Genomic DNA, 27,154 nt, shown 5'->3' on the forward strand with positions numbered 1-27,154 from the left:
AGCATCTAGCACAGTGCATTACAATTTGTACAACAATAGCCCACCAAGTTCTTCAACAAGTTTCCAGTGGTCTGAGATGGGGGAAAGGACTGGGGGGGGGGCACTGTATAGGTGTCTCTTTATCTTCAGCCAACAACTCCTTCCATTCTCAGGACTCTCTGTGACTACTGAGGAATGACACAAACAACTTTATTTTTCCTTGTCTTCCCCTACACACCAGCCAATTTACTTTTTGTTTACACTTTGTGGTACCTATTATTGCTGAAAGACTCTGAAGCCTGCAAGTCCCAGTTCTGAAGATCTCTTCAGCTACTCTAAGCACTAAACCATGGGTAGGCAAACTAAGGCCTTGGGGCCGGATCCAGCCCAATCGCCTTCTAAATCCAGCCCGTGGACGGTCCGGGAATCAGTGTGTTTTTACATGAGTAGAATGTGTCCTTTTATTTAAAATGCATCTCTGGGTTATTTGTGGGGCCTGCCTGGTGTTTTTACATGAGTAGAATGTGTGCTTTTATTTAAAATGCATCTCTGGGTTATTTGTGGGCCATAGGAATTTGTTCTCTCCCGCCCATACAGTCAGGCCCCCCACAAGGTCTGAGGGACAGTGGACCGGCCCCCTGTAGAAAAGGTTTGCTGACCCCTGCTAAACTACCAAGTGGCTTTTACTTGTAACTTCTCTGTGAATAATTCCTCCTTGGGATATTAGAGGGGTTGCTCTTTCTTTCTCTATGGCATTGTCTGTCTTTTAGCAGCAGCAGAGGTTTACCCATCTCCTGAACGGGCAGCCATGCATACTTTGGCTAGGCTGTTTTCAGCCTGGTGGGTTGCAAGTTGTGCAAAGGTACTCTGATATTTTTTATCTACCCTATACCCTATACCCTATGTATTCGAAGATAACGTATGTGCAGTTTTAAATAGTTTTCTATGTTTTAATCTTTTAACTAAGAAAACAACACAAAGAAAACAACACAAAGGTACCAGAATAAAATATCCAATTGAAAATATACGATATAGAATCAGATTAAAATCACTGCCACTAGTACAGTGGTACCTCGGTGTACGAACGGTCCTGTTAACAAATGATTTGGACAACGAACACCGCAAAACCGGAAGTAGGTGTTCCGGTTAGCATACTTTGCCCTGGAAGACAAACGGAAGCCGAACGGTGGAAGGGCACCGGCAGCGGGAGGCCTCAGTAGGGAAACTGCGCCTCAGTTTAAGAACACTTTGGTTTAAGAACGGACTTCTGGAATGAATTAAATTCGTAAACCGAGGTACCACTGCATGCAGTTGCAAAGTGTCTGATTCTCTTCTATATGGTACAGAAATAACGAGAAACCATCTCATGTGCCATAATTCCAGGATAGGGTATTTGGTATTTCTAACATTGCTTAGTGGGTTTTATTTGCATGTGGGCAATCCAGTCTTATGGTTTTGCTTTATCTGTTTCGTAACAACAGAAGTTCTGGCTGATGCAAGGCAAAGGGTGGAGGAAAGAGCCAATAAGTAGTTCTGCCAGCAGCATTAAGTTGATTATGGCATGTTCAGCTGCCCATGGCTCTGTCTTGCTCTTCAGTTCTGGCGTGTGGTTTGAAGTTTGCAAAAGGAAGTTACAAGAACACCGCCACTTGCCTAGTATATCAAATATTCTACAGAGAGGAAGCATTAGTTGCTAGAGGTCAACTAGCATATTATTACCCTTCTCATTGAGCAACTTTTCCTACCTAGAGGGAATTCTAGAATGTTTTTCATAATTGCAGGGAGGAACTTTACAGTCAGGTAGTACTTAATAAATGGGATCCTGAGGCTTGTTCTATGTACATATGTTATACATGTGGATTAAGCCTTAGGACTCTCATACCTTCACTCACTGCATGTAAAATATTTGATGTGAATTGGGGCTTACACAAATAAACACTTGGTCATAGAATTCTTATTCCTTCCACTCTTTTTTTTTCATATTGTGTGAATGTGGCCTATTGGCATAAGCCTTTATACAGTGGTACCTTGGATTACATACACTTCAGGTTACAGATGCTTCAGGTTACAGACTCCGCTAACCCAGAAATAGTACCTCGGGTTAAGAACTTTACTTCAGGATGAGAACAGAAATCGCGCGGCAGCGGGAGGCTGCATTAGCTAAAGTGGTGCTTCAGGTTAAGAACAGTTTCAGGTTGAGAACGGACCACCGGAACGAATTAAGTTCTTAACCCGAGGTACCACTATGCAGTGGTCATTAGTTCATTAGTAGTCACTAGTTCCTTGTCTGTGAATCAGCTCTAGGTAGTTTTAAAGCCAGATCCTAAATGTGTCGTTTCAAAGCCAGAACCAGAAATGTGTTCATAGAGTTAATATTAATGCATTATGCCAAATGTCACAACTGAAATTATGGCCATTTATATTTGCTTTTTTTCTTTTCACACAATGCATTGCTATGGGGAAACCTATTCTTGCTGTGCGTGTTTTAACACTATCTGACAAAACTTCAGCATTGTTCAGCTCTGTAATTTTCCTTTTACTACTCTGTAAGATAAGTAAAAAACCTTGTGTCTTTTCCTTGAGATATGAATTTTGTTTTGTCTTTGGGCAGCTGAAACAAAAAGACTCTAGCTTGTTATGCACAGGGTAACAGAAATAAAATGATTTTATTTTATTTTTTTACGTAGTGCCCATTGAAAATAGGAGAGCCCTTTAAAGTTGCTGAGCTTAATTTCCAAGATATTTTTACTATGACTTGCAACTGAACAGTTAGCATAATGATCCCTGAGAATAAATTTAGTTCTAAACTTATTTGATAGCTATATATGGTTGCTGTTTGTGGACAAAGTCTTCTACAGTCTATCAAAGAGCTGCATCTGCGAAGGAAAATCTTTTGCAGCCTGGCTTGAATTTAAGATGGTGTGCATGTAAGAATCGGACGCATACTTAAGCATGTGCTCCTAATTTTTCATTCTTTTAACCGTGGCTTGAACTTCCCTGCGCCTGACTTCATATATAATGGCGTGCCTGTGGGAGGTAGGTGTGGTTTTCCCAAAATGGCTTGGTGGACTAACCTCTGACACCTGGCAAGCCGAATTACTCTTGTAGGCTAGACGTTCCCCCACCATCGGCCTGTCTCCTTATCCACGTACAACTTAGTGTATGAGACAACTAGACAATAGGCTCTGCAACTGACAGAGTGATGAGAACAAACGTATCAGAGTATAGAGCTTTAGAGATATTGTTGAAAGAAATATTTTATCTTTTGATGGGAGTGGGTGGGTATTTTGCAGTACGTACAAAATGTTGACCAGATGTGAATGCTTTCCGTTTGGTTTACTGGTGGGATGACATAGGGTATTCAAAAGGTAAACCCTTTAAAAGATGAATACTGACCCCATTGTTTCCACTGTGGTTTTTCCGAAGCATTTTCCAATTTAATAAAGAAAAACTGGTGTTGCTTTGAACTTTGTCAGGATTGTTCTAGGCCACAGTTTGAATGATCCAAAGATTCCTATGGAAAATGTGATTTCCCACCAGCAGCCATACTTCTCTCCTAAACTGCAGTTCGATCAAGGAGATAATAATTTGGCAAGCTTTGAATGAATAGTAAAAAATAAAAATTCCCATTAATGCCTTTGAACTGTAGATGTGCATGAGACCCAGACAGGCTGTAAAAAGGTATTGTTAAATGTTTACGTAACGAAAACCAACAATTTCCTCTAACACTTCCCCTAAAAGTTTTTATTTCTCTTCAGCAGGGGGTTCATTTACAAGCATTTTTACAAAGCAAATTCTTTGGTTCTTCATTCAAAGGTGAAATTCAACAGGCGTGCGGGAATTGATTTCAGTTCGTTTTGTTGCAAATAGTTGTGTTTATGCGTTTTCTTTATATTTTTGCCAGAAATATTCTGGCCATTTTAAAATGGTCATTTTAAAATCTGACTGTAAATAAATAGCATTGAAGCATGGCTCAGAAACTGGGTTGTAAGTTAGCTTGATCATTATACTACAGGAAGTGCTTTGTGCTTTCATACAAAATGAGCACTAAACATCAATGTTTGTAAGAAGTGAGAATGGCTGTTACTATAATGATTATTTGAAATTATTAGTCATTTTTCTTATAAGAAGTAACACAAAGAAACTTAGAAATATTCATTAAAAGCTACATAAAACTAAAACAGAGTAAAACACATTCATGTTTATAAAAAGCAGGGCTGAGACTTCCCACCCACTGAAGGAGGCCACATAATTAAAAACCAAAGGGCTGGTTGGAAAAGACACATTTTTGCCTTCTAAACTTTTGCCTTTTGGCTTCTGAACATAGGTACAGTGGTACCTTGGGTTACATACGCTTCAGGTTACATACGCTTCAGGTTACAGACTCCGCTACCCCAGAAATAGTGCTTCAGGTTAAGAACTTTGCTTCAGGATGAGAACAGAAATCGTGCTCTGGCGGTGCGGTGGCAGCAGGAGGCCCCATTAGCTGAAGTGGTGCTTCAGGTTAAGAACAGTTTCAGGTTAAGTACGGACCTCTGGAATGAATTAAGTACTTGACCTGAGGTACCACTGTAATAGGAGATTGCATTACATTGATAGGGAACTAAAATGCATGTCATATTCATGACATTCAGAGAATTGGTATTTGTATAATGGTAGATTTGCAACTGTTCTGAAATGAAACAAATGAAGTATATTTTTCCAACCAAGTATGCCCATTTTTGATTGCAATAAAAAGGCACTTGAGAGCTTGTCACGGTTTGTAAGAAATTGCATGCAATTACTAGAACTGGGCAATATCAGCTTTTCAACATCACAGTTTATCGCCAGCTAAACATTGCAGTGTGGCGATATACCACAATGTTGAAGAAACGAGCTGCATTGGCCTCTGCTCGCGAGACACTAGGTGAAACTGCCCCAGCTCTCACCTCGGGAACCGAGGCAATTTCACCTAGGCTTGCAGGCAAGGACAACACAGCTTGATTATAAATAGAGCCTCTTAAGTGTTTTGCAAAAAAGGGGGGAAAGTGTACAGGGGACTTCAGGGGGAGGAAAATAATGGGAAGGCTCATTATGCCAGAGAAAGATCCTATTCTGTTATCGCTAAAATACTTCTGGTTCCATGGAATGTGAGAGTATAGCACTATAACACCATTGGGCTGGAATGCCATACAATTAACCCCCCCCTTTTCTAGCCACTGTCATTCACCATGTTGCTAAAATAGCCATGAATGGAAAGATTTTTCATTAATACTACTGTATTTTTAAAATTAGCATTATCATACAATAGTACTGTAGCTCCATAATACCAAATAACAACAACATTGTAGCATGGTAGTTTTGGAGTGTGAGATATTTCTCTTCTTCCAGACCTTCGCCTGATTAAACAATCTATGGCCTTTTAAATGTGTTGGGGAGCTTATTGTTGTGTTATATGTTTTGTGCTTTTATACTGTAAACCACCCTGTGATCTTTGGATGAAGGGCAGTACAGTATATGCATTTAAAATAATAATAGTAATACTAATACATCTCATTTAAAACAAAAATCACTGAGCAAGCCATCGTGTCCAGTGCAAATGTTACAACGAATGTCTGAAAGGCTTAAAATGTCCCCACCCACAGCAACTCAGTTTCACACACTGGTGTGGGCAGAAACAGGGAAATGCAGTACTCAGTACTGTGTTGAAAGTTGATGGCAATTTTGCTTATAGTTTACAGCTGAAGATTAGTATCAGGTATTAGTATCAAGTATTAATATTGGCACCAGCGGCAATTTTATAGTTTATACAAACAATGAGGCATATGTCAGAACAATGCATATGGTCTACATCACAGTTTGGCTTGCATGAAGCACTCGCATTTAAATATTTTTATTATTATTTTTTCTCCTTCCTGTATAAACCCTGTAGACTAGCACTGCTGCTGATACAATATAACATTTTAGTTGCGGACAATAGTCCAAGCGATGGAGGTTATTATGTATCATTTTGGGTTTGTGTGACGATTTTAGCATATACCCTTTGACAAAGCTCTGTGGAGTACAGTACAGTATTCGGGGATGATGCTCTGATTGTATGTAGTTGTTTTATCTTTGTTTTAAATAAAATTTGGGGGTGGGATATCAGCACTTGTTAGGAGGCAAGCGTCTGGACATCTTCACAGTAATTATTATGATCATTATTTATTAAATTTGTTATCTTGTTCAAGGCAACCAAAACGACTTACAACCCAATAGTAGCCTGTTATTGACATAAATTTTTGAGACAAAGGTCCACATATGTTTATGTTGAGGAAATCATTTGTAGAGATGTTTGAAAAAATTGTATTACAGTGGTACCTCGGGTTACAAACGCTTTGGGTTACAAACTCCACTAACTCGGAAGTAGTACCTTGGGTTGAGAACTTTGTCCCAGGATGAGAATGGAAATCGTGCGGTGGTGGCAGCGGGAGGCCCATTAGCGAAAGCGTGCCTCAGGTTAAGAATGGTTTCAGGTTAAGAACGGACCTCTGGAATGAATTAAGTTCGCAACCCAAGGTACCAATGTAGTTACATATAAATATTTTCTCATCCGTAAAAGAAATGGTAAAATGGTATCCAGGATTGAAGACTGCAATCATAAGTACACTTATATAGGACTGAGCCCTATTGAACATAGTGAGACTTAGTTCTGAGTAAACATTCATAGTACTGCTTTGTAAGACTGGTTTGGGCAAAGAGACAAGGGGAGAGACAGCATGTGACCTTTCTTGTATCAGGAAATTTTTAATGTCTGATGTTTTACCATTTTTTATGTGCTGTAAGCTGCCCAGAGTGGCTGGACAACCACAGCCAGTTGGGTGGGGTATAAGTAATAAATGATGATGATGATTAGTCCTGTTGGCAAGAGCATTACATTTGTGTAGATCCTTTATTCCACAGAGAGAAGAACATATTTTCAAATGCATCTTGTATTAAGTTGGTTTATCTATTAACCTCAATTTTAATTTAAAGCATATTATTATTATTATTACTATTATTACTACTACTACTATTAAATTCTTCACCATAAAGTCCAAGGGCAGGTAACGGCACTTTAAAATAAAATATTAAAAACCATTTTAGAAACAAATAATTACAGTCACTGAAAGGGTGAGGCCTAAAAATGTGCACCTTGGGTGTCAAAGGCCAGGGTAAATAAGTTTAGAAGATTTGTCTTAGTGGGGTTTTCTACCAAATACAGAAACAAACATAGGGTGCAAAGTTTAATAGGAAGATGAATGAATTTGAAGCTTTGCTTCATTTTAATATGAAGATTTAATATGTTAGCGCCAGAATGCAGGTTACACCAGGGCTGGCTTACGGTTGAAGATTAGTATTGGGTAGCTGATTTTGGATGCCACAAAATGGCTAGTTATTTAATTTATAATTACTGTATTTTGCATGAAGAGGTGATTGTGGGATTTCTTTCCTGGGTGCCAAAATAACCTGGCTGGTCTTGGCTGCTATGCGCTTTGACTCAATGCTGGGACAGAGCCCCATTTGCTGTGCCAACTCAGGCATTGGGATGTTTTGGTGAGGTAAAAAGGCACATATATTGAAGTGTTGGAAAAATCAACATTTTTAGAAAAATAGTACATAATTGATAAACATTGTGAAGACAAACAAATCCCCACTCCCACTTCAGTGTAAAGCCCTGAAAAGATGTGCCTCTGCGATATAAATTCCTTATAAAATACCATTATGGCCGATAACATGAGAAAACAAGGAAAGATTTGTTAGCGGGTAACATTATAACAACACCTAATGCAAATGTGGCGGTGGTGTTTTCCCCCAAACCATTTGTTATAATAGAAGTTGTCTTTAGGTGTAGAGAAATCTGCCCTTGCAAGAGGAACATTAACTCTGAGTGGCACTTCAAACCAATGTAAAGCAAACGAATGCAAAGCTAATGGTTTTTCGTGAGGTACTATTGTTGATGTTTGCAGTAAAAGGGGACATGAGCATCACCTACTCATTCCAGAGTTATGGAGACCGATAACAGTATTTTAAAATGGAAACAGATGCAAAGTGCAAGGAGAAATGCTGTGGGGGAAAACGGCAGGAACTTAGCATGCAGTAGAGGCTCAAGCGGAATATAAGAACCCTGGGATAGCGATGGGGGCCAGTTAGTAGCACTTGGAAAATGTAGGTGTGTTTTGAAAGACCATTTTTTTGTATTAAAGCTAACCTGCATTTGAAACCCCTCCTGATTCATATTAGGATTTCTGCCGCTGAGTCATGGCAGACAGAAGACCAGAGAAGTCATGTGAACAAGCATGTGAATCACTCAGACAGCAGGATTACGAAGTGGCGGTGAAGCACTGCACGGAGGCCCTCTTTTCCCTCAGCCGGTACCCTCCCAGTCACTTCCCAGAAGCGTGTCAGGCTGAAATCGACCGCATCAAAATTGAGAGCCTTCTCTATAGAATCGCTTCTTCTTTGCAACTCGTGAGTGTGATGTTTACAATCGAATCCAGTGAAAATAATTTGATTTTATTGTATGAGTACGTGGAAATCGAAAAGCCTTTATTGACATCACACTATCCTGCTGCTCAGAGCTAGCAGTCAATTATTTACCTGCTTGGCTACATAATTGGAGTGGGAGACATACTTGGTCCCTGCGCTCTTAGCTTTCATGGAAGGTGGGCATACACGGTCTGGTTTTTTTGCCCTCTTTGTTGGGTAAAGTAAAAGATGCACGGACGGGTGTTCTTTATTTTGCCTTATTTAAAACAATATTTGTGTTGTACCGTCGCTGGAGAGAGACACTGTTTCAGGTTAGAAAGGTGGATGAAGTGGGTTTGCATTGCCTGAGTAGGGGTGGGGGGGGGAAGGTTAGGGAACAGGGTGGGTGTGCCGCAGGTATCCGATGAAACGAATAGGTGTTTGTTTGCTTAACATCTGGTTCAAATTTAATTTCAAGACTGCCTGCATAGAGCAGCTTTCGAGATTAAACCTAAGTGCGGTTTAGATCTGATCTATTAATGGGGGCAAATGTTTCAAATAGTAGGACTATTGATTTTTGTACTGTTGCAAACCTTTGGGGTCCTGCAAGTCTGTGGATATCTTCCTTGGTGTGTGTGTATAGGGGGCTGAGGTTGTGTGTGGTGCTAGTTTGGCTGCATTAGGGATCCCCAAGTGGAGAATGAATTTACTGATTGTATTTAAGATTTGAGCTGCAGTCTTGATTACCAACTGTGAACGGGTGCATAGACAGTTTCACTGAAATCAGAGAGGTTTGCATACTCCTGGCTGTGCTTGGATTACAGTCAGAGTGCTGCTGAATTAATCACATGTTTCTGTTTAACTGCTGCCTTAAACAAATTCATAAGCAAATATATACTTATTGCTTATGCTGTGTCTAACAATATATTTATTTTTCTTTTTTCAGAAAAACTATGGAAAGGCAGATGAAGACTGCAGGCACGGTATGAAGACGCAGTTTTTTGTTACAGCTTATAGCAATGTGGTTGGTTCTTTGGAGTTTTAAGCTTTAAGAAATCACTTCAAATCCGGCTCTCTAGAGAAAAGGATTTGTCCAAAATGGAAGTATTGCTGTGAGCTTTATAAAAACAATATTTGCCACTTTGCAAAGAGATATCGTGCAGTGCGTCACAGAGTATGTTCTCTAAGAATCAGCAATCTGCTTGCACTCTCTAAAGTAGAGCTATGAGAACATAATCCTAATTGTTGTTTAAAATGTACCCTATTTTTCGCCCCATAGGACACACTTTTCCCCCTCCAAAAATGAAGGGGAAATGTGTGTGCGTCCTATGGGGCGAATGCAGGCTTTCACTGAAGCCTGGAGAGCGAGAGGCATCGGTGCGCACCGACCCCTCTCGCTCTCCAGGCTTCAGGAAGCTATCCGCAAGCCTTGCAAGCCCGGCGGGAGTTTCCGCGGGCTCACAAGGCTTGCGGGCAGCAACCTGCAGCCCGAGTGAGTGTCCGCAAGCCTTGCGGGCTGGGCGGGAGGTCCCGCTGGGCGCGCGAGGCTTGGGGCGGCAGCCTGCCGCCCGAAGCACGCGGAGCCCTCCGGAGGCCTGCCAGTGCTTCGGGCGAGTGTGCGCAAGGCTTGGGGCGGCAGCCGCAGCTGGGGGGGGGAATAATTTTTTTAATTCAATCCCCCCCCCCAAAAACCGAGGTGCGTCCTATGGGCCGGTGCGCCCTATAGGACGGAAAATACGGTACTCGGTTGTTGAGTCTACCTGCTGTGCTCCAAGTTTCAGTAGTATCGCTGTTAACTCTCAACCTGATACAACAAAATGCTGGAGTCAGTTGAATTAAAGTATGTATTTAGAAACATTGCCCTGTAGGCCAGTGGTGGGGATCCTGTGGCTTTGCAGGTTTTGATTCGTTGGAACTCCTACCATCCCCGATTGTTGGCCTTGCTGGCTGCAGAGTTGAAGTATAGCAGCCTATGGAGGACCATGATTTCCCACCCCCTGCGGTAGATTATGCAGAGTAGTGCAGCTTCTCTATTACTAGCTTTTAGCAATGGGAAGCACTTTGGAAGCTTGACATAGCTGCATATGGATGCTAGGTAACTTTCAATATATAATAATAATAATGACTTAATTTGCATTTCTGGTGATCCTGCTTGCCGTGCTTATTTATTCTACAGTATTCTGACATGGTTGCCTTTAACAATCTTTGTTCAGAGGTTTGGATTTTTGTTTAAATGACTCTCCTCATTAAATAATTATGCTGTGAGCTTTAATTGGCTTGAGAGGTAGGTTCATTAACACCCATGTATTAAACAGCTAAAGCTAAATTGATGGGGAGGAATTTTAATGGGAATCATGTGTTGTTTTGGTTTTTGTGTATTACAGTCGTTTCAAATGGGGGGGGGGGAATCCTTTCCTCCTTGCAAAAGGTGGCAGCTTTCATTATCTTAAAAGGCAGCTCTTTTGAGGTTTAGAAATATGAAAACTTACTTACATTGGGTTGGTTACAAGACATGCTGGATCAGTAAGTGCTATTGACTGAAAGCTCTATGCACTAAAGCATGGAATTGGAAGGAGACATATAGGAACATATATAGGAAGTTACCTTAAGACTATTGGTCCATCTAGTTCAGTATTGTCAACACTGATTGGCAGTGTCTCCCCAAGATTTCAGGCAGGGGTCTTTCCCAGGTGTATCAACAATGCTTGGGATCTACTGGTTGCAAAGCATGTGCTTTAAGATTGAGTTGTGACCCTTCAGTTCTGATCCAGGACTCCAGAGGCTCATTCTCTCTCTCCCCCCCCCCACTGTTCTGAATGTCCCTGTTTGTTCAAGTGTATTGTTGATTCTCCGTATTTTATGGCAAATGGTATTTTCAATTTGTTTTGAACCCTGTATTTCATAAATGTTAGCCATTGTCGGCTCTGATGAGAAACAGGATGATAAATTTAATTAATATATACATGTTGATCTCTGTCTCTGTCTCCCTCTCTCCACAACTCAAAAACATTTCACTACTCTGCTAATGTTTCTTTTACTCTCAATGATGGGAGAGCAAAGGGAGGTATTTGAGGGTGCCAGTTTGGATATCCTAGTCTTAACTTATGTCAGTTCCAAAATGTAACAAGAACTGCCTGTCTCATTTCATAACATATTTTGGACAAAGAGCACCAAAGATTATGGTGCTCTCCATTTTTTAATTAGATTTTGTTCATGTTAGGGAGATGACCCAGCCCTACATTAAATTAGGAAAAAGCGTGTAGAAGAGCAGTGGAATTTTAGAAGTACTCTTCATTAGGACAGAAATTATGGAGGACAAATTCCTAAGCTGAGGATGGGGAACTTGTTGCCTTCCAGATGATGTACGGTTACAACTCCTACCATCCAGGAATGTTGACCAGATATAGCACAATGTTTAAGTTCAAAGCAGAGCTAGAAAGTTTCACATAAAACGTGAGCAAAAGGAAACCACAGAGTGGAAGATGAGGGAGGATATTTTAAGATTATATTTCTGGAAAAAACCCCACTTAATTTTACTTCTGTGATGTAGTTCAAGTTGGGGTGCCTTAAAAAACTGGTGTAAATAATTGGTGGCGAATAATGGAATATGATTTTCACTTTAGTATTGGGAGAAGGACTGGACAAGGAAGATGACACTTTCCGTGCAGTGCTTTGCTGCATGCATCTTAAAGGGAAGCTGCAGATTGTATCGAACGCTCTTTCTAAATCACTGATGGGTGAATCACTGGTAGGTGACAATTGATTATCTCTAGTTTTTTGAACTAATATACTTTATCTAGTAACGAAGGGGCTATGTCAGTAACTTTCAGCACTAAATGATTTGTGCTGAGCCCTAGTGAATATATTAATGCATGCGGATGTTTATAGATGAAGTGAAACATGACTCCCAGTTATATCCACGACTCTGATCCAACAGAGTTTGGCAGCTGTTGCATGTAGCAAATACATTGGGTTGGATCCAGAGCTGCAGGAAGTCCTTTATCCTTGTTTCTAGCATCTAAGGTTATGAGTGTGTAAAGCATGTGAGAGGGCCACCTCAGTTTGCTTCTCCTTGTATTCTGGCTTCTGACTGGAAAGGTAATTGATTTGTAGCACTCAAGCAGCAACTTCACTAGCTGCCTCTGCCTGCTGCTGACAGACTGCTCAAGACTTGCCTCCTGTGGTATTGCTTGCAGTGGCCAAATACTCCTTCTCAGCTTTCACCAAGGAGTCTACAAAAATCTCTCTGCTGCTGCTCAGCCCTCCAGATGTTTTGGGACTACAATTCCCATCATCCCTGACCACTGGTCCTGTTAGCTAGGGATGATGGGAGTTGTAGTCCCAAAACATCTGGAGGGCCGAGTTTGCCTATGCTTGTGCTCGGCCTTTTACTTCTGCCTTCTGACCTTCATCCACTTCTACACTGAGTCTAGACTAGAGGATGGTGTCAGCCTTCAGTTTCTTTTGGTTTAAACTGCACTGGAGATGGTGAAATCCACATAGCCATGGCTCTTTCAGACATACTGACTTCCCTTGGATTTCTTACATAGCAGTATGTTAATAGGGTAATAAGTTAATAGGATCAATATTTTGACGAGTGATCCAAAGTATGTTAACATAAAATTCACTCAGTATAGGAAAGCAATATAGGAAAGCTGTAGTGAAGTTCTGTTTTTTAAAAAATAAACAGCTGAAAGCCTTTCCTTGTTTAATTTTCTTTCAAAAGCCAGGGGTTCGGTTTTCTTTTGCAGGTGCTGGTTCATTAGCAAGAGATAAATCCACAGTCTTAAAACTTTAACTCCCACCTTAAAGAATTTGAATCAAACCGTTTATGTGTTTTATCTTATTTCTTTGGGTCCACTTATATTTGAAAGACTAAGGAGGTTTTCTTTTTTGTTCATAAATTTGACTCATGTGAGCAGATTACATCAGGATTCATTGCTCTTTTGCAGATGTTTCTGAAACACATTCCAGCAGGACACACAGGTTCAGGACACATGCATTGTCAAGTAAAGAAAGTGTGTTTGTTTTTAAAGCTATGGCTGATACAAACAATATTAAGCATACACTTTTTGTTATAACTGCACAAAACCTTGCAAGATTTACTGATACCAGCTTAAAACATAACAGCTGTGCTAAAAAAGAAGTTAGAATCAAAGATAAAATCTGAAGACCAAAAAATTGCATGGATTGTCACGTGTTTGTTATATACCGTATTTTTCGCTCTATAAGACACACGTTTTCCCTCCTAAAAAAGTAAGGGAAAATGTGTGTGCGTCTTATGGAGGGAATGCAGGCTTCGCGGGCTATCCCAGAAGCCAGAACAGTGAGAGGGAGCGCTGCGCAGCGCTCCCTCTCGCTGTTTTGCTTCTGGCTTAGCTGCGCAAAGCCTCAGCAGGGCACGGGGAGCCTTAATCTCTATAAATTGCAATCCAGTAGTCCCTAAGTGGGGGTCTTTGGGCCATAGGTGTAGATCTTCCTATCCATAGGCAGCACCAGAGGTTGCAACCACAGAAACCTCTGTGGCTATCCCTCTTCTTCCATTGGTGCTCTGATGGTAGAGGCGAAGAACAAAGAGGTTTTCCACGGGCATCTTGGGGCAGATCAGGAGAAGCACTTCCATTCCACTTGCACACTCCTGGAATGGGGTAAAAAGGACACCTGCCATGGACCTGACACCTTTCCTTTCCCATTGGAATCAATGTGGGAGGAGATGTTAAAGCTAATGGAAGAGTGATTTTTTATAAAAGGAAAAACATGTCCCTGTTACATGGGCTTTGGATTAGGTGGTTTGTTTGCTTTTGATTCCCCACTCCTCTTTTGAATTGCCCTGTATTGATCGGTTTTATATGGGAAAGTTCTGTTTTGATCTCACTAGCATGGATGGATTAGCTGTTGGTATCTAGCATGCTTCCTTTACTAGGAAAGGATCTGGCAGCTCCTTTGGTCTGAGGTTCGCCTTTGAAGTATGTTGTACTTCAGTGGAAAGAAAAGGGGGGGGGTAGAGTTGCACAGGGAAGTTAAGGCTCTGTTCCTCTCATATCAGGTTCACCAGGTAATACTGGCTAGACCAGCCCCCAGGTCTGTAGTTTTCAGCTGTCCTGGAGTATTAGTGTTATCAGTTGTTTTTAAGAGAGTCACTGCAGACATGTTTACGGTTGGAAAAGAAGGAAGGAATTTATAAGGAATAAAAAGAAACTCCTGCCCAACAGAATGGCTGTAGTAAAAGTGTTAGGACATACGTTCTGACCATATAATTTATCTCTCCATATTTTTAAATTTTTAAATGTTTCCCATGCTTTAAAAAGTTTCCCATGGATTTTAAAATAATAATAGCATTTTTCCGTTTTGGACCCCTTGAAAAAGTCTGCCAGCACTTTCAGTGTATTTTCACTCAGTTTTAAACTGTCCTGTAGTGACCACAAATATGTAAGATATGTTTTGTTATAAACAAGGCCACCAATAATCGTGGTCTGCCTTTTGCTGGGAATCTCAAGTGGGCATCTGTGAGAACAGGCTGCTGGACTAGATAAACTAACTGGCCTGATTCTGTAGGACTTTTATATGATACTGTGTTCTTATGGTCCAGTAGCTCTCAAAACTAGTTTTATTAACCTTGTAAACAATGGTTAAAAAAACAGTTTTTGCAGTTGACAAATGGACAGCATGTGATAATGTTCTTTCTTGGCAGAACGGGATGGTAACTAAAGATCTGACGAGGCTGAAAACACTTCTTGTTGAAACAGAGGTAAGACTATGTATGATACTGGAATAAATAAATATATTTCCTTTACAGAACTTTGGACTTTATGCGCTGAGTTTTATTAGCACAGTTTAACCAGCTTCACCCCCACCCTCTTTTAAAGGCTGTTGATTTTCTTTATCCTTTTATATTTGTTTTCTGCTAAAAAAGACAGACCCGAGAAAGCTGAGAAATTGCTTTTTTTGTGGTTTGTAATGTGATGGAGAACATTTTGTTTCTTCATCTGTAGTAAATGATTCCTTTGTCTAATATTAATCACCCACTGTTAGCCTATCTTTAGCCAGGGTCGGTCCCAAGATTCTGTAGGCCCTTGGACAACAGTGTATCAGCACCAAGCTTTTGGTGTCTTGTTTGGCACTGCCTCTGCTCCGAAAACATCCTTCTTCCCTCTTTAGGCCACCCCTTCGTCTTCTAACCGAGGTTCCTCTCATTCAAGTAAAACTCTTCAGAGCTTTTATATCACCCCACCACACATGATGCTTTCCAACTGGGCCAGTTACCACAATAATCAGGTGCAGGGTCATCAGATGTAGAGAAGTAGTCTGATGGGTTTTGCATTTGTGAAAGAGCCTTGGAGGCCCATTTCCCACATTCACTTTTGTTAAAGCCAGAGGTGATTTTTTTTTAATCATTCCCACTGCTGCATGGTGAATATTTCTAATGAATGTAACCCTTGGTGGTGACAACTGCTACTGTGTCAGGAAACCTGTTCTTCTCACACTTTTAACTTGGCATGGTAAGTCTCCAAGGAGGGGTGCATATTGTAAGAAATGTGTGCCACATGAAACATGACATCAAATGAGCTTGTAATGACTGTACTTCATCAAAATAAACATGGAAATTGGATCTATTTTTACATATGCTACACAGTCTACCTACCCAAGGGAAGCTGTAAAAATGAATATTGAGTGTATAAGGGACTGATTCAGCCAACATTAAGCAAATTTAAACTCAATTGATTCCAATGGGGGGGGGAGTTCTTATGTTTTCCTATGGCAAATGTTTTGCAACATGCCAAACAAAAAAAATAACACAAAGACCTAAGCTTAAAAGATCTTTCTTAGTTGCTGCATGTTGCTTGAGAATAAACAGCCTGATTCCTAAACTTAGCTATTTTAAAATGGACCACTTCTCACTTGCATCCCCAGGGAGATTTTAAAAGGCTTCCAAGGTAAACTCAGAAATTTTCAATTTAGACAACGAAATGTGTCTCACACTCGTCCGCTTTTCCATCTCTGTTGAGACAATTCCCTCTATCTCTTACCACCTCTGTCATTTTCCCAAGGTTTTAGGGGAGTGAGAAACCAAAGAAGCAGATTTCTTTGCCTGTTTGTCCAAGCACTCCTTCCCACCAAAGATTATTTGGGTTAAAAGCAAATGATCATGATATGCTCCAGACTTAAACAGAGACGCTGCTTCTGTCCACACAAACTGGGCAAGGTCAACAGGTGGCGGAAAGCAGCCCTGAGGACGGGCAGTGACTGTTATCACTGTAGCAAAGGATAAAGCATCAAGGTGCAGGATCAGTGGCTGCTCTGATAAAACCAGCCCTCTGAAATGCATCACAGCAGTGAGTGTATGTAAGCACATGTGTGCTGCTACAACTGCTGCCGCTGGTTATGGCTGCCTCCCTATCCAGCCATCTAACAGTGCTAAGTAAAATGAACCGGGTTGATGGTGGAATCAGTGGTGGGTCCTTTTGATCCCCCGGGCACTTGGACCACCCTTACTGATCTCTGACACTAGTCCTGACTTTAGAAAGAATTAGGTCTCAAACTTATGCTAGTAGCACAAATAATTAACAGAATGAGCAGGTTTGGGAGCAATCCTAAAATATAGCTTAGTGTTAACATGACAGTGCTCCCTCACCTCTCAGCCATGAGGGGCTAACCAGAGTTTCCAGTTATGTCTGAATTTAAGGAAGCACTGGTTACTTTAAATTATGGTTAGTGAATGAGCTAGGATTATAAACCTGGCCTGAACAAAACATTGTTTGAATCATAGTCTTGAAGCAGCAGGCTTAACATTTATTACCTTTATAAACCTAAATTTATATTTGTTCCCTCAAACAGTAAAACTGAAGTATATTTAATGTTTACATTTTTATAGTTAGTACTCAGAATGACACAGGCTTGCCGATCAGAAGGTCAGTGGTTCAAATCCCTGTGATGGGGTGAGCTCCCGTTGTTCAGTCCCAGCTCCTGCCCACCTAGCAGTTCAAAAGCACGTCAAAGTGCAAGTAGATAAATAGGTACCACTCTGGCGGGAAGGTAAACGGCGTTTCCGTGCGCTGCTCTGTTTCACCAGAAGCAGCTTAGTCATGCTGGCCACTTGAACCGGAAGCTGTACTCCTTCTTCCTCGGCCAGCAAAGCGAGATGAGCGCCGCAACCCCAGAGTTGTCCGCGACTGGACCTAATGGTCAGGGGTTCCTTTACCTTTACCTTTCTCAGAATGATACTTGAAATTAATTTTGATTTCTTTATTGATTGACTTAATGTGCTCAGCATTTTTCTTCTTTTTATGATTTCAGGCAGCAGTTGGTAAAGCAGTTGGTAAAGTATACCATGTAGAAGAATTGGAGGAAGGTAAATAAAAATAGCTTTTGAAACTACCGAATGAGGGGTTGCAATTGTCTGTCAATTGATGGCTAAACCGTGGCTATCTCACAATTTGGGATCTATTATAAAAGACTAGGAAGTGGCCTCTGATGTGATTTTTTAAACTAAGCATGAGGTTGTAATCAAGAGGCCCTGGATTGTGATAGGTTGGATCCAGAGATCCTCCCAGCAAATGGGAAAGGCAGATGCTGACTTCCCTGCTCAGTTCTCTCCCTGTTTTGTTCTCTCCCTGTAAGGGAGAGCCCCAGAAAATGCTCCAAGGGCACTGCTATGTGGGTGGACTGTGAGATGGGAGGGTGGGGGCTATGGAGAAGAGGGAGGTCACCAAAAATCGAGTAGTGACAACTGATTTTCTATCGTCTCCCCATTAGCCCTGAGACCCCATGTTGTATCCCGCCCCATTCAGCATTGTCCCTGAATCCTCAGCAAAGCATTTTGACAGAGTTTTCAGTGATAGCGGGGGAATGTGGTGGCAGCAAAGTCAGAGATTCTCCTGCAGAAGGGGAGAGATGGAAAGTGATCCAGCACAAGGACTCCTGTTATTAGAAGCTCCCTTTGACCCACCTGCCACTAGATTCCACATTTCATATGTTTCTGCTGTTGAACAAGGGGCCGCTGGCTTTTCCTGCTTGCAAAGGAATGTAATTACAGCGGTACCTCGGGTTAAGTGCTTAATTCGTTCCGGAGGTCTGTTCTTAACCTGAAACTGTTCTTAACCTGAAGCACCACTTTAGCTAATGGGGCCTCCTGCTGCTGCCGCGCCGCCAGAGCACGATTTCTGTTCTCATCCTGAAGCAAAGTTCTTAACCTGAGCTACTATTTCTGGGTTAGTGGAGTCTGTAACCTGAAGCATATGTAACCTGAAGCATATGTAACCCGAGGTACCACTGTATATGAATTGCATTAGGCTGCCTGTCGTTTGGCTCAGCACAAAATCGGTTATGAGACTGATACCATAATAGCCCAAGTGTGTTTCCTGACACAACCAGAAAAATAACGTAGATATTGTATTTATGTGACAGGATCTCAGGATGGCTGGCAATTTCGACCCCCGCCCAGGGGAGTCACAAGTAGTGAGGAGTACACACTATGCAGAAGGTAAAGTGATACTTGTTTCAACATCTTTCAGTATTTATCAGCAAAGATATCAAAACTAGAGAAACATATAACACACGGTTAAAAGGGTGACACCTATTGTAACTTCGTCATTACTATTTCCATTACTATTTTGGCAGTATAGCTAAGATGATTTGACAGGTAATTAATATTTTATATGATTTATAGGAGAGATTGTTTTCATTTTGACATTTTCAAAACAATTGAATAGACGATGCTACTCCCTTTAAATACTTTATTGGTAAATTGTTTAAAAGGGCTTTTAATTGGTCAGCCCAAATGTTTGAATGCAAGGGCTAAGCAATCAGCAGCATTGCAGTGCCACCTAGAGACATAGGGTGTGACCCCAATGGGGCTGCTCCAAAACAAATGGTTTATAAAATGTGCATCCAGATGGTAGGCAATGATAAAGAAATTCCTATGTGGCGCTGTGGGTTAAACCACAGAGCCTAGGACTTGCCAATCAGAAGGTTGGTGGTTCGAATCCCCACAACGGGGTGAGCTCCCGTTGCTTGGTCCCTGCTCCTGCCAACCTAGTAGTTTGAAAGCACATCAAAGTGCAAATAGATAAATAGGTACCGCTCCGGCGGGAAGGTAAATGGCGTTTCCGTGCGCTGCTCTGGTTCACCAGAAGCGGCTTAGTCATGTTGGCCACATGACCTGGAAGCTGTATGCCGGCTCCCTTGGCCAATAAAGCAAGACGAGTGCTGCAACCCCAGAGTCGGCCACGACTGGACCTAATGGTCAGGGGTCCCTTTACCTTTACTTTATGTTGAGAAAAGTAGTCACGTAAAAAATGCAGAGAAACCCATTGGTAGTGAGTGGCAAGGATGTAAATGTTTGATTTGTGCCTTGCCAGATGTTTCTGTTGTACTAACATGAACCTGAAGTAAACAGAAAGGACCACTTGGTGTCACTATCATTCAAGAAAACAGGAGAGATAATGTACTGAGATATACATCCTTTAAAGAAATACCTATTGTGCTACTTGCTTAGCAAATCTACTCAGAATGTTCTTTGAATAGTGATGTTGCATAGTTCTTTGCAATTTGTCGGAGAGCTGATGCAAGAAATGATTTTGTTCAACATGCTTACCTGTTATCTGGCTCCTTTAGAACTCCCCTTAAGTGTCCAGATGCCTTTTTTAAGTATGCCTATTGGTTTGGGCATGCCTTCATTTGCTTTAACCAGCAGGCCCTTATGCCATGCCAGAAATTACTTTTTTGTGTTTTTTATAATATTTTTTATTTGGTTTTACAAATATAAATGTATAACAAATCCAAATTACATATCCATATTTTGAGATTTCTCCAAATCTCTGGATTTCCCACCTTCCCCTCCATGGGTCAGATTGTTGTTGTTGTTGTTTAGTCGTTTAGTCGTGTCCGACTCTTCGTGACCCCATGGACCAGAGCATGCCAGGCACCCCTGTCTTCGGGTCAGATTGTACACCCTCTCAACTGCATATTATTTCATAATCCATATTTTATATCTTTCCATATTGTCCATGATATTCTCTACATTACAAGTGTTATTAAAATCCTGCTGACTCTGGCTCCCTCGGCCTGTAAAGCAAGATGAGCGCTGCAACCCCAGCATCATCCACGACTGGACTTTTGTCAGGGGTCCCTTTACCTTTAATGTTTTCATATGCTTACCGTGGTCTCCTAGATAGATTATACATTTCCCACATTCTTTGTTGAAGTTTTGTTCTTCTTGTTTTCTGAGCCTTCCAGTCAGTTTTGCCATATCGGCATAGTCCAACAGCTTGGTTTGCCATTTCTCTCTGGTAGGGACTTTGTCTTCTTTCCATCTCTGGGCTAGTAGCATCTGTGGGGCTGTTGTTGCATACATGAAAAGTCTTTTCTCTTCATTTGGGATGTTGGCACCTACAATTCCTAGTAAAACAGCTTCTGGTTTGTTTGGTTTTAACATTTTTTTCAATTCATTATATATCATTTCCCAAAATGCTTTTATAACCTTACATGTCCACCACATGTACGTTTACATTTCCAGCATGTATTTGTACTTGTCTTAAACATTCTTGCTAACTTACTAAGAGTCAAATACCACCAGTACATCATTTTCATGTACTTTTTTCAGTGTACAACATGCCAAGAATTTCAAATCAGTTTTCCATAACCTTTCCCAATCTGAAAGCTGAATATTATGCCCCAGATCCCTTGCCCAGTATATCATTACAGATTTAACCTGTTCATCTTTTGTATACCATTCCAAAAGCAGTCTATACATTTTAGACAGTAATTACTTTTGAATGTCCCTCTGTTTCGAAAGCCACGAAACATTGGTGGCAGATGCTGTTCAAGGAACCTTGGCTCAGACCCTTCTTGGGTACATGGAACTAGTTACGAATGGGGAAAACAAACAAAAAACAACCTTTTATTTTAAATTTTAAGGGTTGATTGTCCTTTCTATTTTGTGTAGGTTTTTAGAGCAAGGAATCTGCAGGTATGGTGCACAGTGTACTTCAGCACATTCCCAGGAAGAGCTAACAGAATGGCAGAAGCGATACGCATCCCGCTTGATAAGGTTGAAACAGCAGAAGGAAAACAAGCAATGTTTAGGCAGTTACATGGAATCCCTGATCGAGAAATGGATGAACTCATTATCTCCTGAGAAAGTGGTAAGGGGGCGGGACAAAGGTTATTTTGTAAAGCGTTTATAAAACCCTCAACATAAAAACAATATAATTAACACAAAAATACTACATAAAACCAGTAAAACAGTAGTACAGGTGACAACCGTTTTGCACACGTCCAGTTGATGTGCAACTGCTGAGACGTGCATCATTTTCGGCCATGGAAGGCGATGGGGATAGAATGGACTTACGTGTGACCACTGACGTGCGCTATTACCCAGAATGCAACCCCACACAAACGGGGAGTTGCCTGTGTAAGAGTGTATGAAAAGAGTGACTCAACTCGCCATGGTGGCAGATGATTTTATCCCCAAAGTGATGGGCAAGCTTGTCACTGGCAGCTCTATCTCAATATTCTTTTTTCAAACGAATAGAAGAGCCTGATTTTGGCGCTCTCTACTAGACCTGCTTGGTTAATTAATTCACTCACCCAGTACCAATCAAAAATATGTAACTATTTTTCTGTTAATTAAAAAACAATACCAAGTGATCCTCATTTCTGCAATTAAGACGAGTTTATGGCTGCAATCCTATGCCTACTTCAGGGTAAGCTGGAGGAAGTTCCTGCTGTCTTTGTGGTTTGTTTCAAATTCATGGTGATGAGGACTGAGTTCTTCCTCAGTGTGTATGTGTGTTTAAATATAAACAAAGCAATAGGTATTGCAATTTATGACTTCAACTTTTGGTTAAAATGGTCATTCACAGGTGGGCCATTCCTTTTGTGGAATGGTCCTTAATTAAAGAGTTATTTTTCAACCCTAGTGTTGTTACCCTATGTGATGCCTTTTCCTTTCTTTAGCTTAGTGAGTGCCTAGATGGCGTGAGAGTTGAACATAGCCCTGAACTGTCAGTTACTGTCACCACCAAAAAATCACAACAGATGTGGACGTTTGCTCTGACATGTAAGGTAGGATCTCTTTTTTTTGTACTTTGAAAGTATTGCTTGCCCTTAATAAGTTTGCATTTAAAAATTTCAGCACCTTCTCTTGTTGTAATGCACACACTCACATGGGGGGGGGTATGCCATGTTAATGAAGAATCTGCACATTCTGTGACTGTTGTAGTGCTAAAAGCATGTACGTAAGTATGCAGATTCCTGCCAACCCAGCAGTTAGAAAGCACGTCAGAGTGCAAGTAGATAAATAGGTACCACTCCAGTGGGAAGGTAAACAGCGTTTCGGTGTGCTGCTCTGGTTCGCCAGAAGCGGCTTAGTCATGCTAGCCGCATGACCCGGAAGCTGTCTGCAGACAAATGCAGGCTCCCTCGGCCAATAAAGCGAGATGAGCGCTGCAACCCCAGAGTCGGTCATGACTGGACCTAATGGTCAGGGGTACCTTTACCTTTACTTTAAGTATGCAAATATGCAACTATGTATATACTGGGGATAACATTATCTGTTCTGGTTGCAAAATGTGCTGATCCCACCTTTTCCTCAGCCTTAACATTTATCATTTTGTTGTTTCTGCCACTGAGTCAGATAAGGCTGGGAAAGGAAAGTTAGGTTTTGTGGAGTAGTGGAACTTTGTCGATATTGTAGGAACAAAGCAGAGATGAGGGTTGAGAGCTGGTTCAATGCAGGGACTGAGAGTGTGAGTCTGAGTTCAAGCCTCACATTAGCAATGAACTGAAAAGGTAGTCTTGGACAAACTTGTTTCTTAGCCTCTGTTCCACATTTCTAATGTAGAGATCATTATAGTGGCCCATGGCCATTAGTATTTACAAGGCTTAGGATTAGTGTTACAAGGCTTACTTACATGGTGTCTCCACCTTCATCGTTTTGCCCAGACACTGAGGTCCAGCACCGAGGGCCTTCTGGCAGTTCCCTCGCTGCGAGAAGCCAAGTTACAGGGAACCAGGCAGAGGGCCTTCTCGGTAGTGGCGCCCGCTCTGTGGAACGCCCTCAGAAAAACAACTACCAAACTTTTAGAAGACATCTAAAGGCAGCCCTGTTTAGGGAAGCTTTTAATGTTTAATAGGTTATTGTATTTTAGTGTTTTGTTGGAAGCCGCCCAGAGTGGCTATGGGAACCCAGCCAGATGGGCGGGGTATAAATAATAAATTATTATTATTATTATTATTATTATTATTATTATTATTATTATTGACTATTGTATGTCAAGCACTTAAGAACAGTAGAAAATGCTATACAAATGGGATGTATTATTAAAGGCAGTCGTTCTAAGCATTTATCTCCCACCCCAGTTAATAAATAAAAAGTATCCAAACTTTAGTTCTTTGGGTCTTTAATTCTTGTTTTGTTTTGTTTTTAAAAAAGAAAAGTGTTTTTTTTAAAATTGGCAGAAGTGAGAGCTGGTGTGGCATAATGTTTAGAGCGTTGGATCTGGGAGATCAGGGTTCAAATCCACACTCCGCCATGAAGCTCATTGGGTGCCCTTGGGCTGGTCACAATCTCTTAGCCTAACCTATTTCACAGGGCTGTTGTGAAGATGAAACGGGGTGAAGGAGAGCGACGTACACCACCTTGATAATCCTTGGAAGATAGAGGTGGCATATAAGTTTGATAGATAGATAGATAGTGTCAGAGCTGCCCGAGGTCCCAGCTCACAAAGGACCAACGCCAGTGCGTTACTATTTACAAAAGTCTTTATTGAAGTTCAGTTTCGATTTCAAAGCCGCGGCGCGCAGCTCTACGTCTCAAACTCTAGACCGCTGAAGCTCCGTCTGAATCTCCTCCCCCCAGACACCAGTTTAAGACTCGAGCCTTGCTCCACCTCTTCCTTTGCTCTTTCCTCCTCTGGGTCCGCCTGTCCGCTGGGGTCTTGCCCTTTCTAGACACTTCTGACGCTGAGTCCCCTGAGTCTTCCCCCTGCCTCCGGCGGGCTTTAGGACCTGGTTCCCAATCCGAGTTTTCTGCTGTCCCGCGCGCCTGTACACTTGAACTTGGCGCGCGCGCCCAGCCGGCAACCTTCCTGCTGACCGTTACACTGCTCCTGTCACTGCTTCCCCCTTCGGGGAAGCTAGCTGGACCTGACTTCCCCTCCGTTCCCTCACTCTCCGATAGAGGCGTGGTTAGCCCTGACTCATCTTCTCTCCCTGCTGGAGGAGACGCTGGCCCTGATACATGGGACTCTTCCCCCCCACTACGCTCTGGTGGGGGAGCTGGTCCTGATCTCCCGCTGCTGCTTTGGGAGTCTCCGCTGGCCCCTTGCTTCTGGTGCGTCCCCCCTGGGACCCCCCTTGCCCTGGCCATCGGCGCCCCCCTTTGGGAATCCTCTGATTCGCTGGAGAGGCTCATGGAATCTCTCGGGCCACTGTCATACTCCCCTACGCTGCCCTCAGATTCTTCCCCTTCGCTCTCCATTTCCTCTCTCCCCTGTGCCTCTGCTCCTGAGCCCCTGACAGATAGATAGATAGATAAATATTTAAAAGTGACGCCAAGGGTTTGGGAAGCCACATTCTGACCTTTGTCTTATCAAAGTTCATCCAATATTCATACTTAAAAAAAGCGCGCACACACCAGTTATTTATACGCTTTTGTTGTTCTCCTATAGCCTGCAAGAATGCTGTATCGGGTGGCATTGCTTTATGATGCGCATCGTCCTCATTTCAGTATCACAGCAATATCTGCAGGAGATAGCACTACCCAGGTATCGCAAGCAGTCCCAGAAAACTGCCAGGAATGGATAGGAGGAAAGATGGCCCAGAATGGAATAGATCACTCGGTGTACAAAATCAGCATAGCCTTTAGCACAGAAATCTTTGGGACGTTTCGCCAAACTGTGGTATTTGATTTTGGAACCGAACCAGTTTTGATGCAACGAGTGATGATTGATGCTGCTTCAACAGAAGGTATTGTTTGCATGGTTTTGTTAACAAACTCATTTGTTGTTAATTTTGCTACATATTTTTTGATGTTGTAGATTGCCTGGATGATATATGTGGCTGTAGTATTGTTGCACTCACATTCCTAACTCTGAAAAGTCTCAGAACTTTCCTTCTCTACATATGTAGCTCTCTCTTTTAACCAAAGCTGTGATCTTGCTGTAATCTTCTCTTTCAGATGCCTGTTATATTTTACCATATCATTAGGGCAGAGAAATAAAAACATTTTCCTTTTAGCTGTCTCTAATGTGTAGAGAACTATATAGTGGGATTGAAATAATGATCTTTAGGTTATGTGTTTAAGCCATTAAAAGTGTATGTGTGTCTTGTCAAAATAGCACTAAAAACAGAGTACAAAGCACAGAAAAAAATGAGAACTTATTGAACTAAAACTTAAAAATAATACAAAAGCCATAGCCAGATAAATAGTAAATACTAATAATATATTTTATTTATATCCCGCCTTCCCCAGCCGAAGCTGGGCTCAGGACGGCTAGCAACACTAAAATAGTGCAACATTCTAAAAACTTTATAAAAATTAATTAAAATCAAATTGATGGCAACCATTAGCTAAAGTTCTGTAAAGATTGCCAAAGGAGGGAGTCAGGCTGCGCCCTGACCAAAGGCCTGGTGGAACAGCTCTGTCTTGCAGGCCCTGTGGAAAGATGTCAAGTCCTGCAGGGCCCTAGTCTCTTGTGATAGAGCATTCCACCAAATTGGAGCTGCAGCTGAAAAAGCTCTGGCTCTAGTTGAGGCCAGCCTAACTTCTCTGTGGCCTGGGACCTTCAGGATGTTTTTATTTGAAGACCGTAAGTTCCTCTGTGGGACATACCAGGAGAGGCGGTCCCATAGGTACGAGGGTCCTAGGCTGTATAGGGCTTTGAAGGTTAAAACCAGCACCTTAAACCTGATCCTGTACTCCACTGGGAGCCAGTGCAGCTGGTTATAGCACCGGGTGAATGTGATCTCGCAGTGAGGACCCCGTAAGGAGCAGTAGCTAAAAACACAGAGCACGGTACAGTGAGCTAGAGGGAAATGCCTTTTAAGAATACTAAAGCTTTTATCAGCTTCCTAAATGACAGTAAGGAACTCAGTGGAGCTCCTAAGTTGACAAGCAGAGGTTCACACTGTAAGAAAGAGCCAGGCAATTCTCTTGAGAAAACACTTTCAGGCAGATGTGGCCTTCAGCCATGTCAGAGAAAAAACAACCACAGGTCAAAACCCCACAGGCCAACTTTATTGTAATGTCAGCAATAAATACCCTCAAATTAATTATAAAACAAAACCACATCATATAACCATCAGCAGTCAGTAACATCAGTGTTAGTAACTGGTCAGACCTGAATACCTGGCAGAGTACAACAGTAACAACAAAGTATTTAGCAGTTTTCCTGAACGTCCATAGGGGTTATGCATAGCAGACTTCTTTGGAGATAAGAGTTCCACAAGTGTGCTGTCATCATGGAAAAGGGCCTGGTATGTGGGCCAAAATACGTGTTACAGTGGAGCCTCATGTAATGTTAGCCTAACAGCTGTTAACCCACTGTAAAATGTATTTAGAAAGCATTTTTTTAAAGTAGAGAAGAGGTGTGTTTAAATTTGTATCCATCTGCTGCATTTACCCTGAAAGTCCCCCAACCCTTTGGTTTTTCATACCTGTCTGTGTGATTAACATGGGCCTGAGATGCAGGTAAAAGTGGCAGGAGGG

The 27,154-nt window shown here is 41.7% G+C and overlaps 1 protein-coding gene across 4 annotated transcripts in view; it reads left to right on the forward strand.

The window, feature by feature from the left end:
• Positions 1-27,154, forward strand: part of HELZ (helicase with zinc finger) — a 116,880-nt gene that overhangs the window by 18,809 nt on the left and 70,917 nt on the right. For 3 of the 4 annotated variants that reach the window (XM_081899512.1, XM_081899514.1, XM_081899513.1), the window contains 9 exons: positions 8,221-8,448; positions 9,392-9,428; positions 12,069-12,193; positions 15,137-15,193; positions 17,740-17,794; positions 18,850-18,925; positions 21,389-21,587; positions 22,402-22,509; positions 25,116-25,413. In XM_081899512.1, the coding sequence (XP_081755638.1) occupies positions 8,239-8,448; positions 9,392-9,428; positions 12,069-12,193; positions 15,137-15,193; positions 17,740-17,794; positions 18,850-18,925; positions 21,389-21,587; positions 22,402-22,509; positions 25,116-25,413 (1,165 nt within the window). In that variant the 5' untranslated portion in view covers positions 8,221-8,238. The remainder of the gene's footprint in view (positions 1-8,220; positions 8,449-9,391; positions 9,429-12,068; positions 12,194-15,136; positions 15,194-17,739; positions 17,795-18,849; positions 18,926-21,388; positions 21,588-22,401; positions 22,510-25,115; positions 25,414-27,154) is intronic. The other variant, XM_081899515.1, reaches the window with a different exon arrangement.

Source organism: Podarcis melisellensis (genome assembly GCF_964234715.1).
Source record: "Podarcis melisellensis genome assembly, chromosome: 2".
Lineage (NCBI taxonomy): Eukaryota > Metazoa > Chordata > Lepidosauria > Squamata > Lacertidae > Podarcis > Podarcis melisellensis.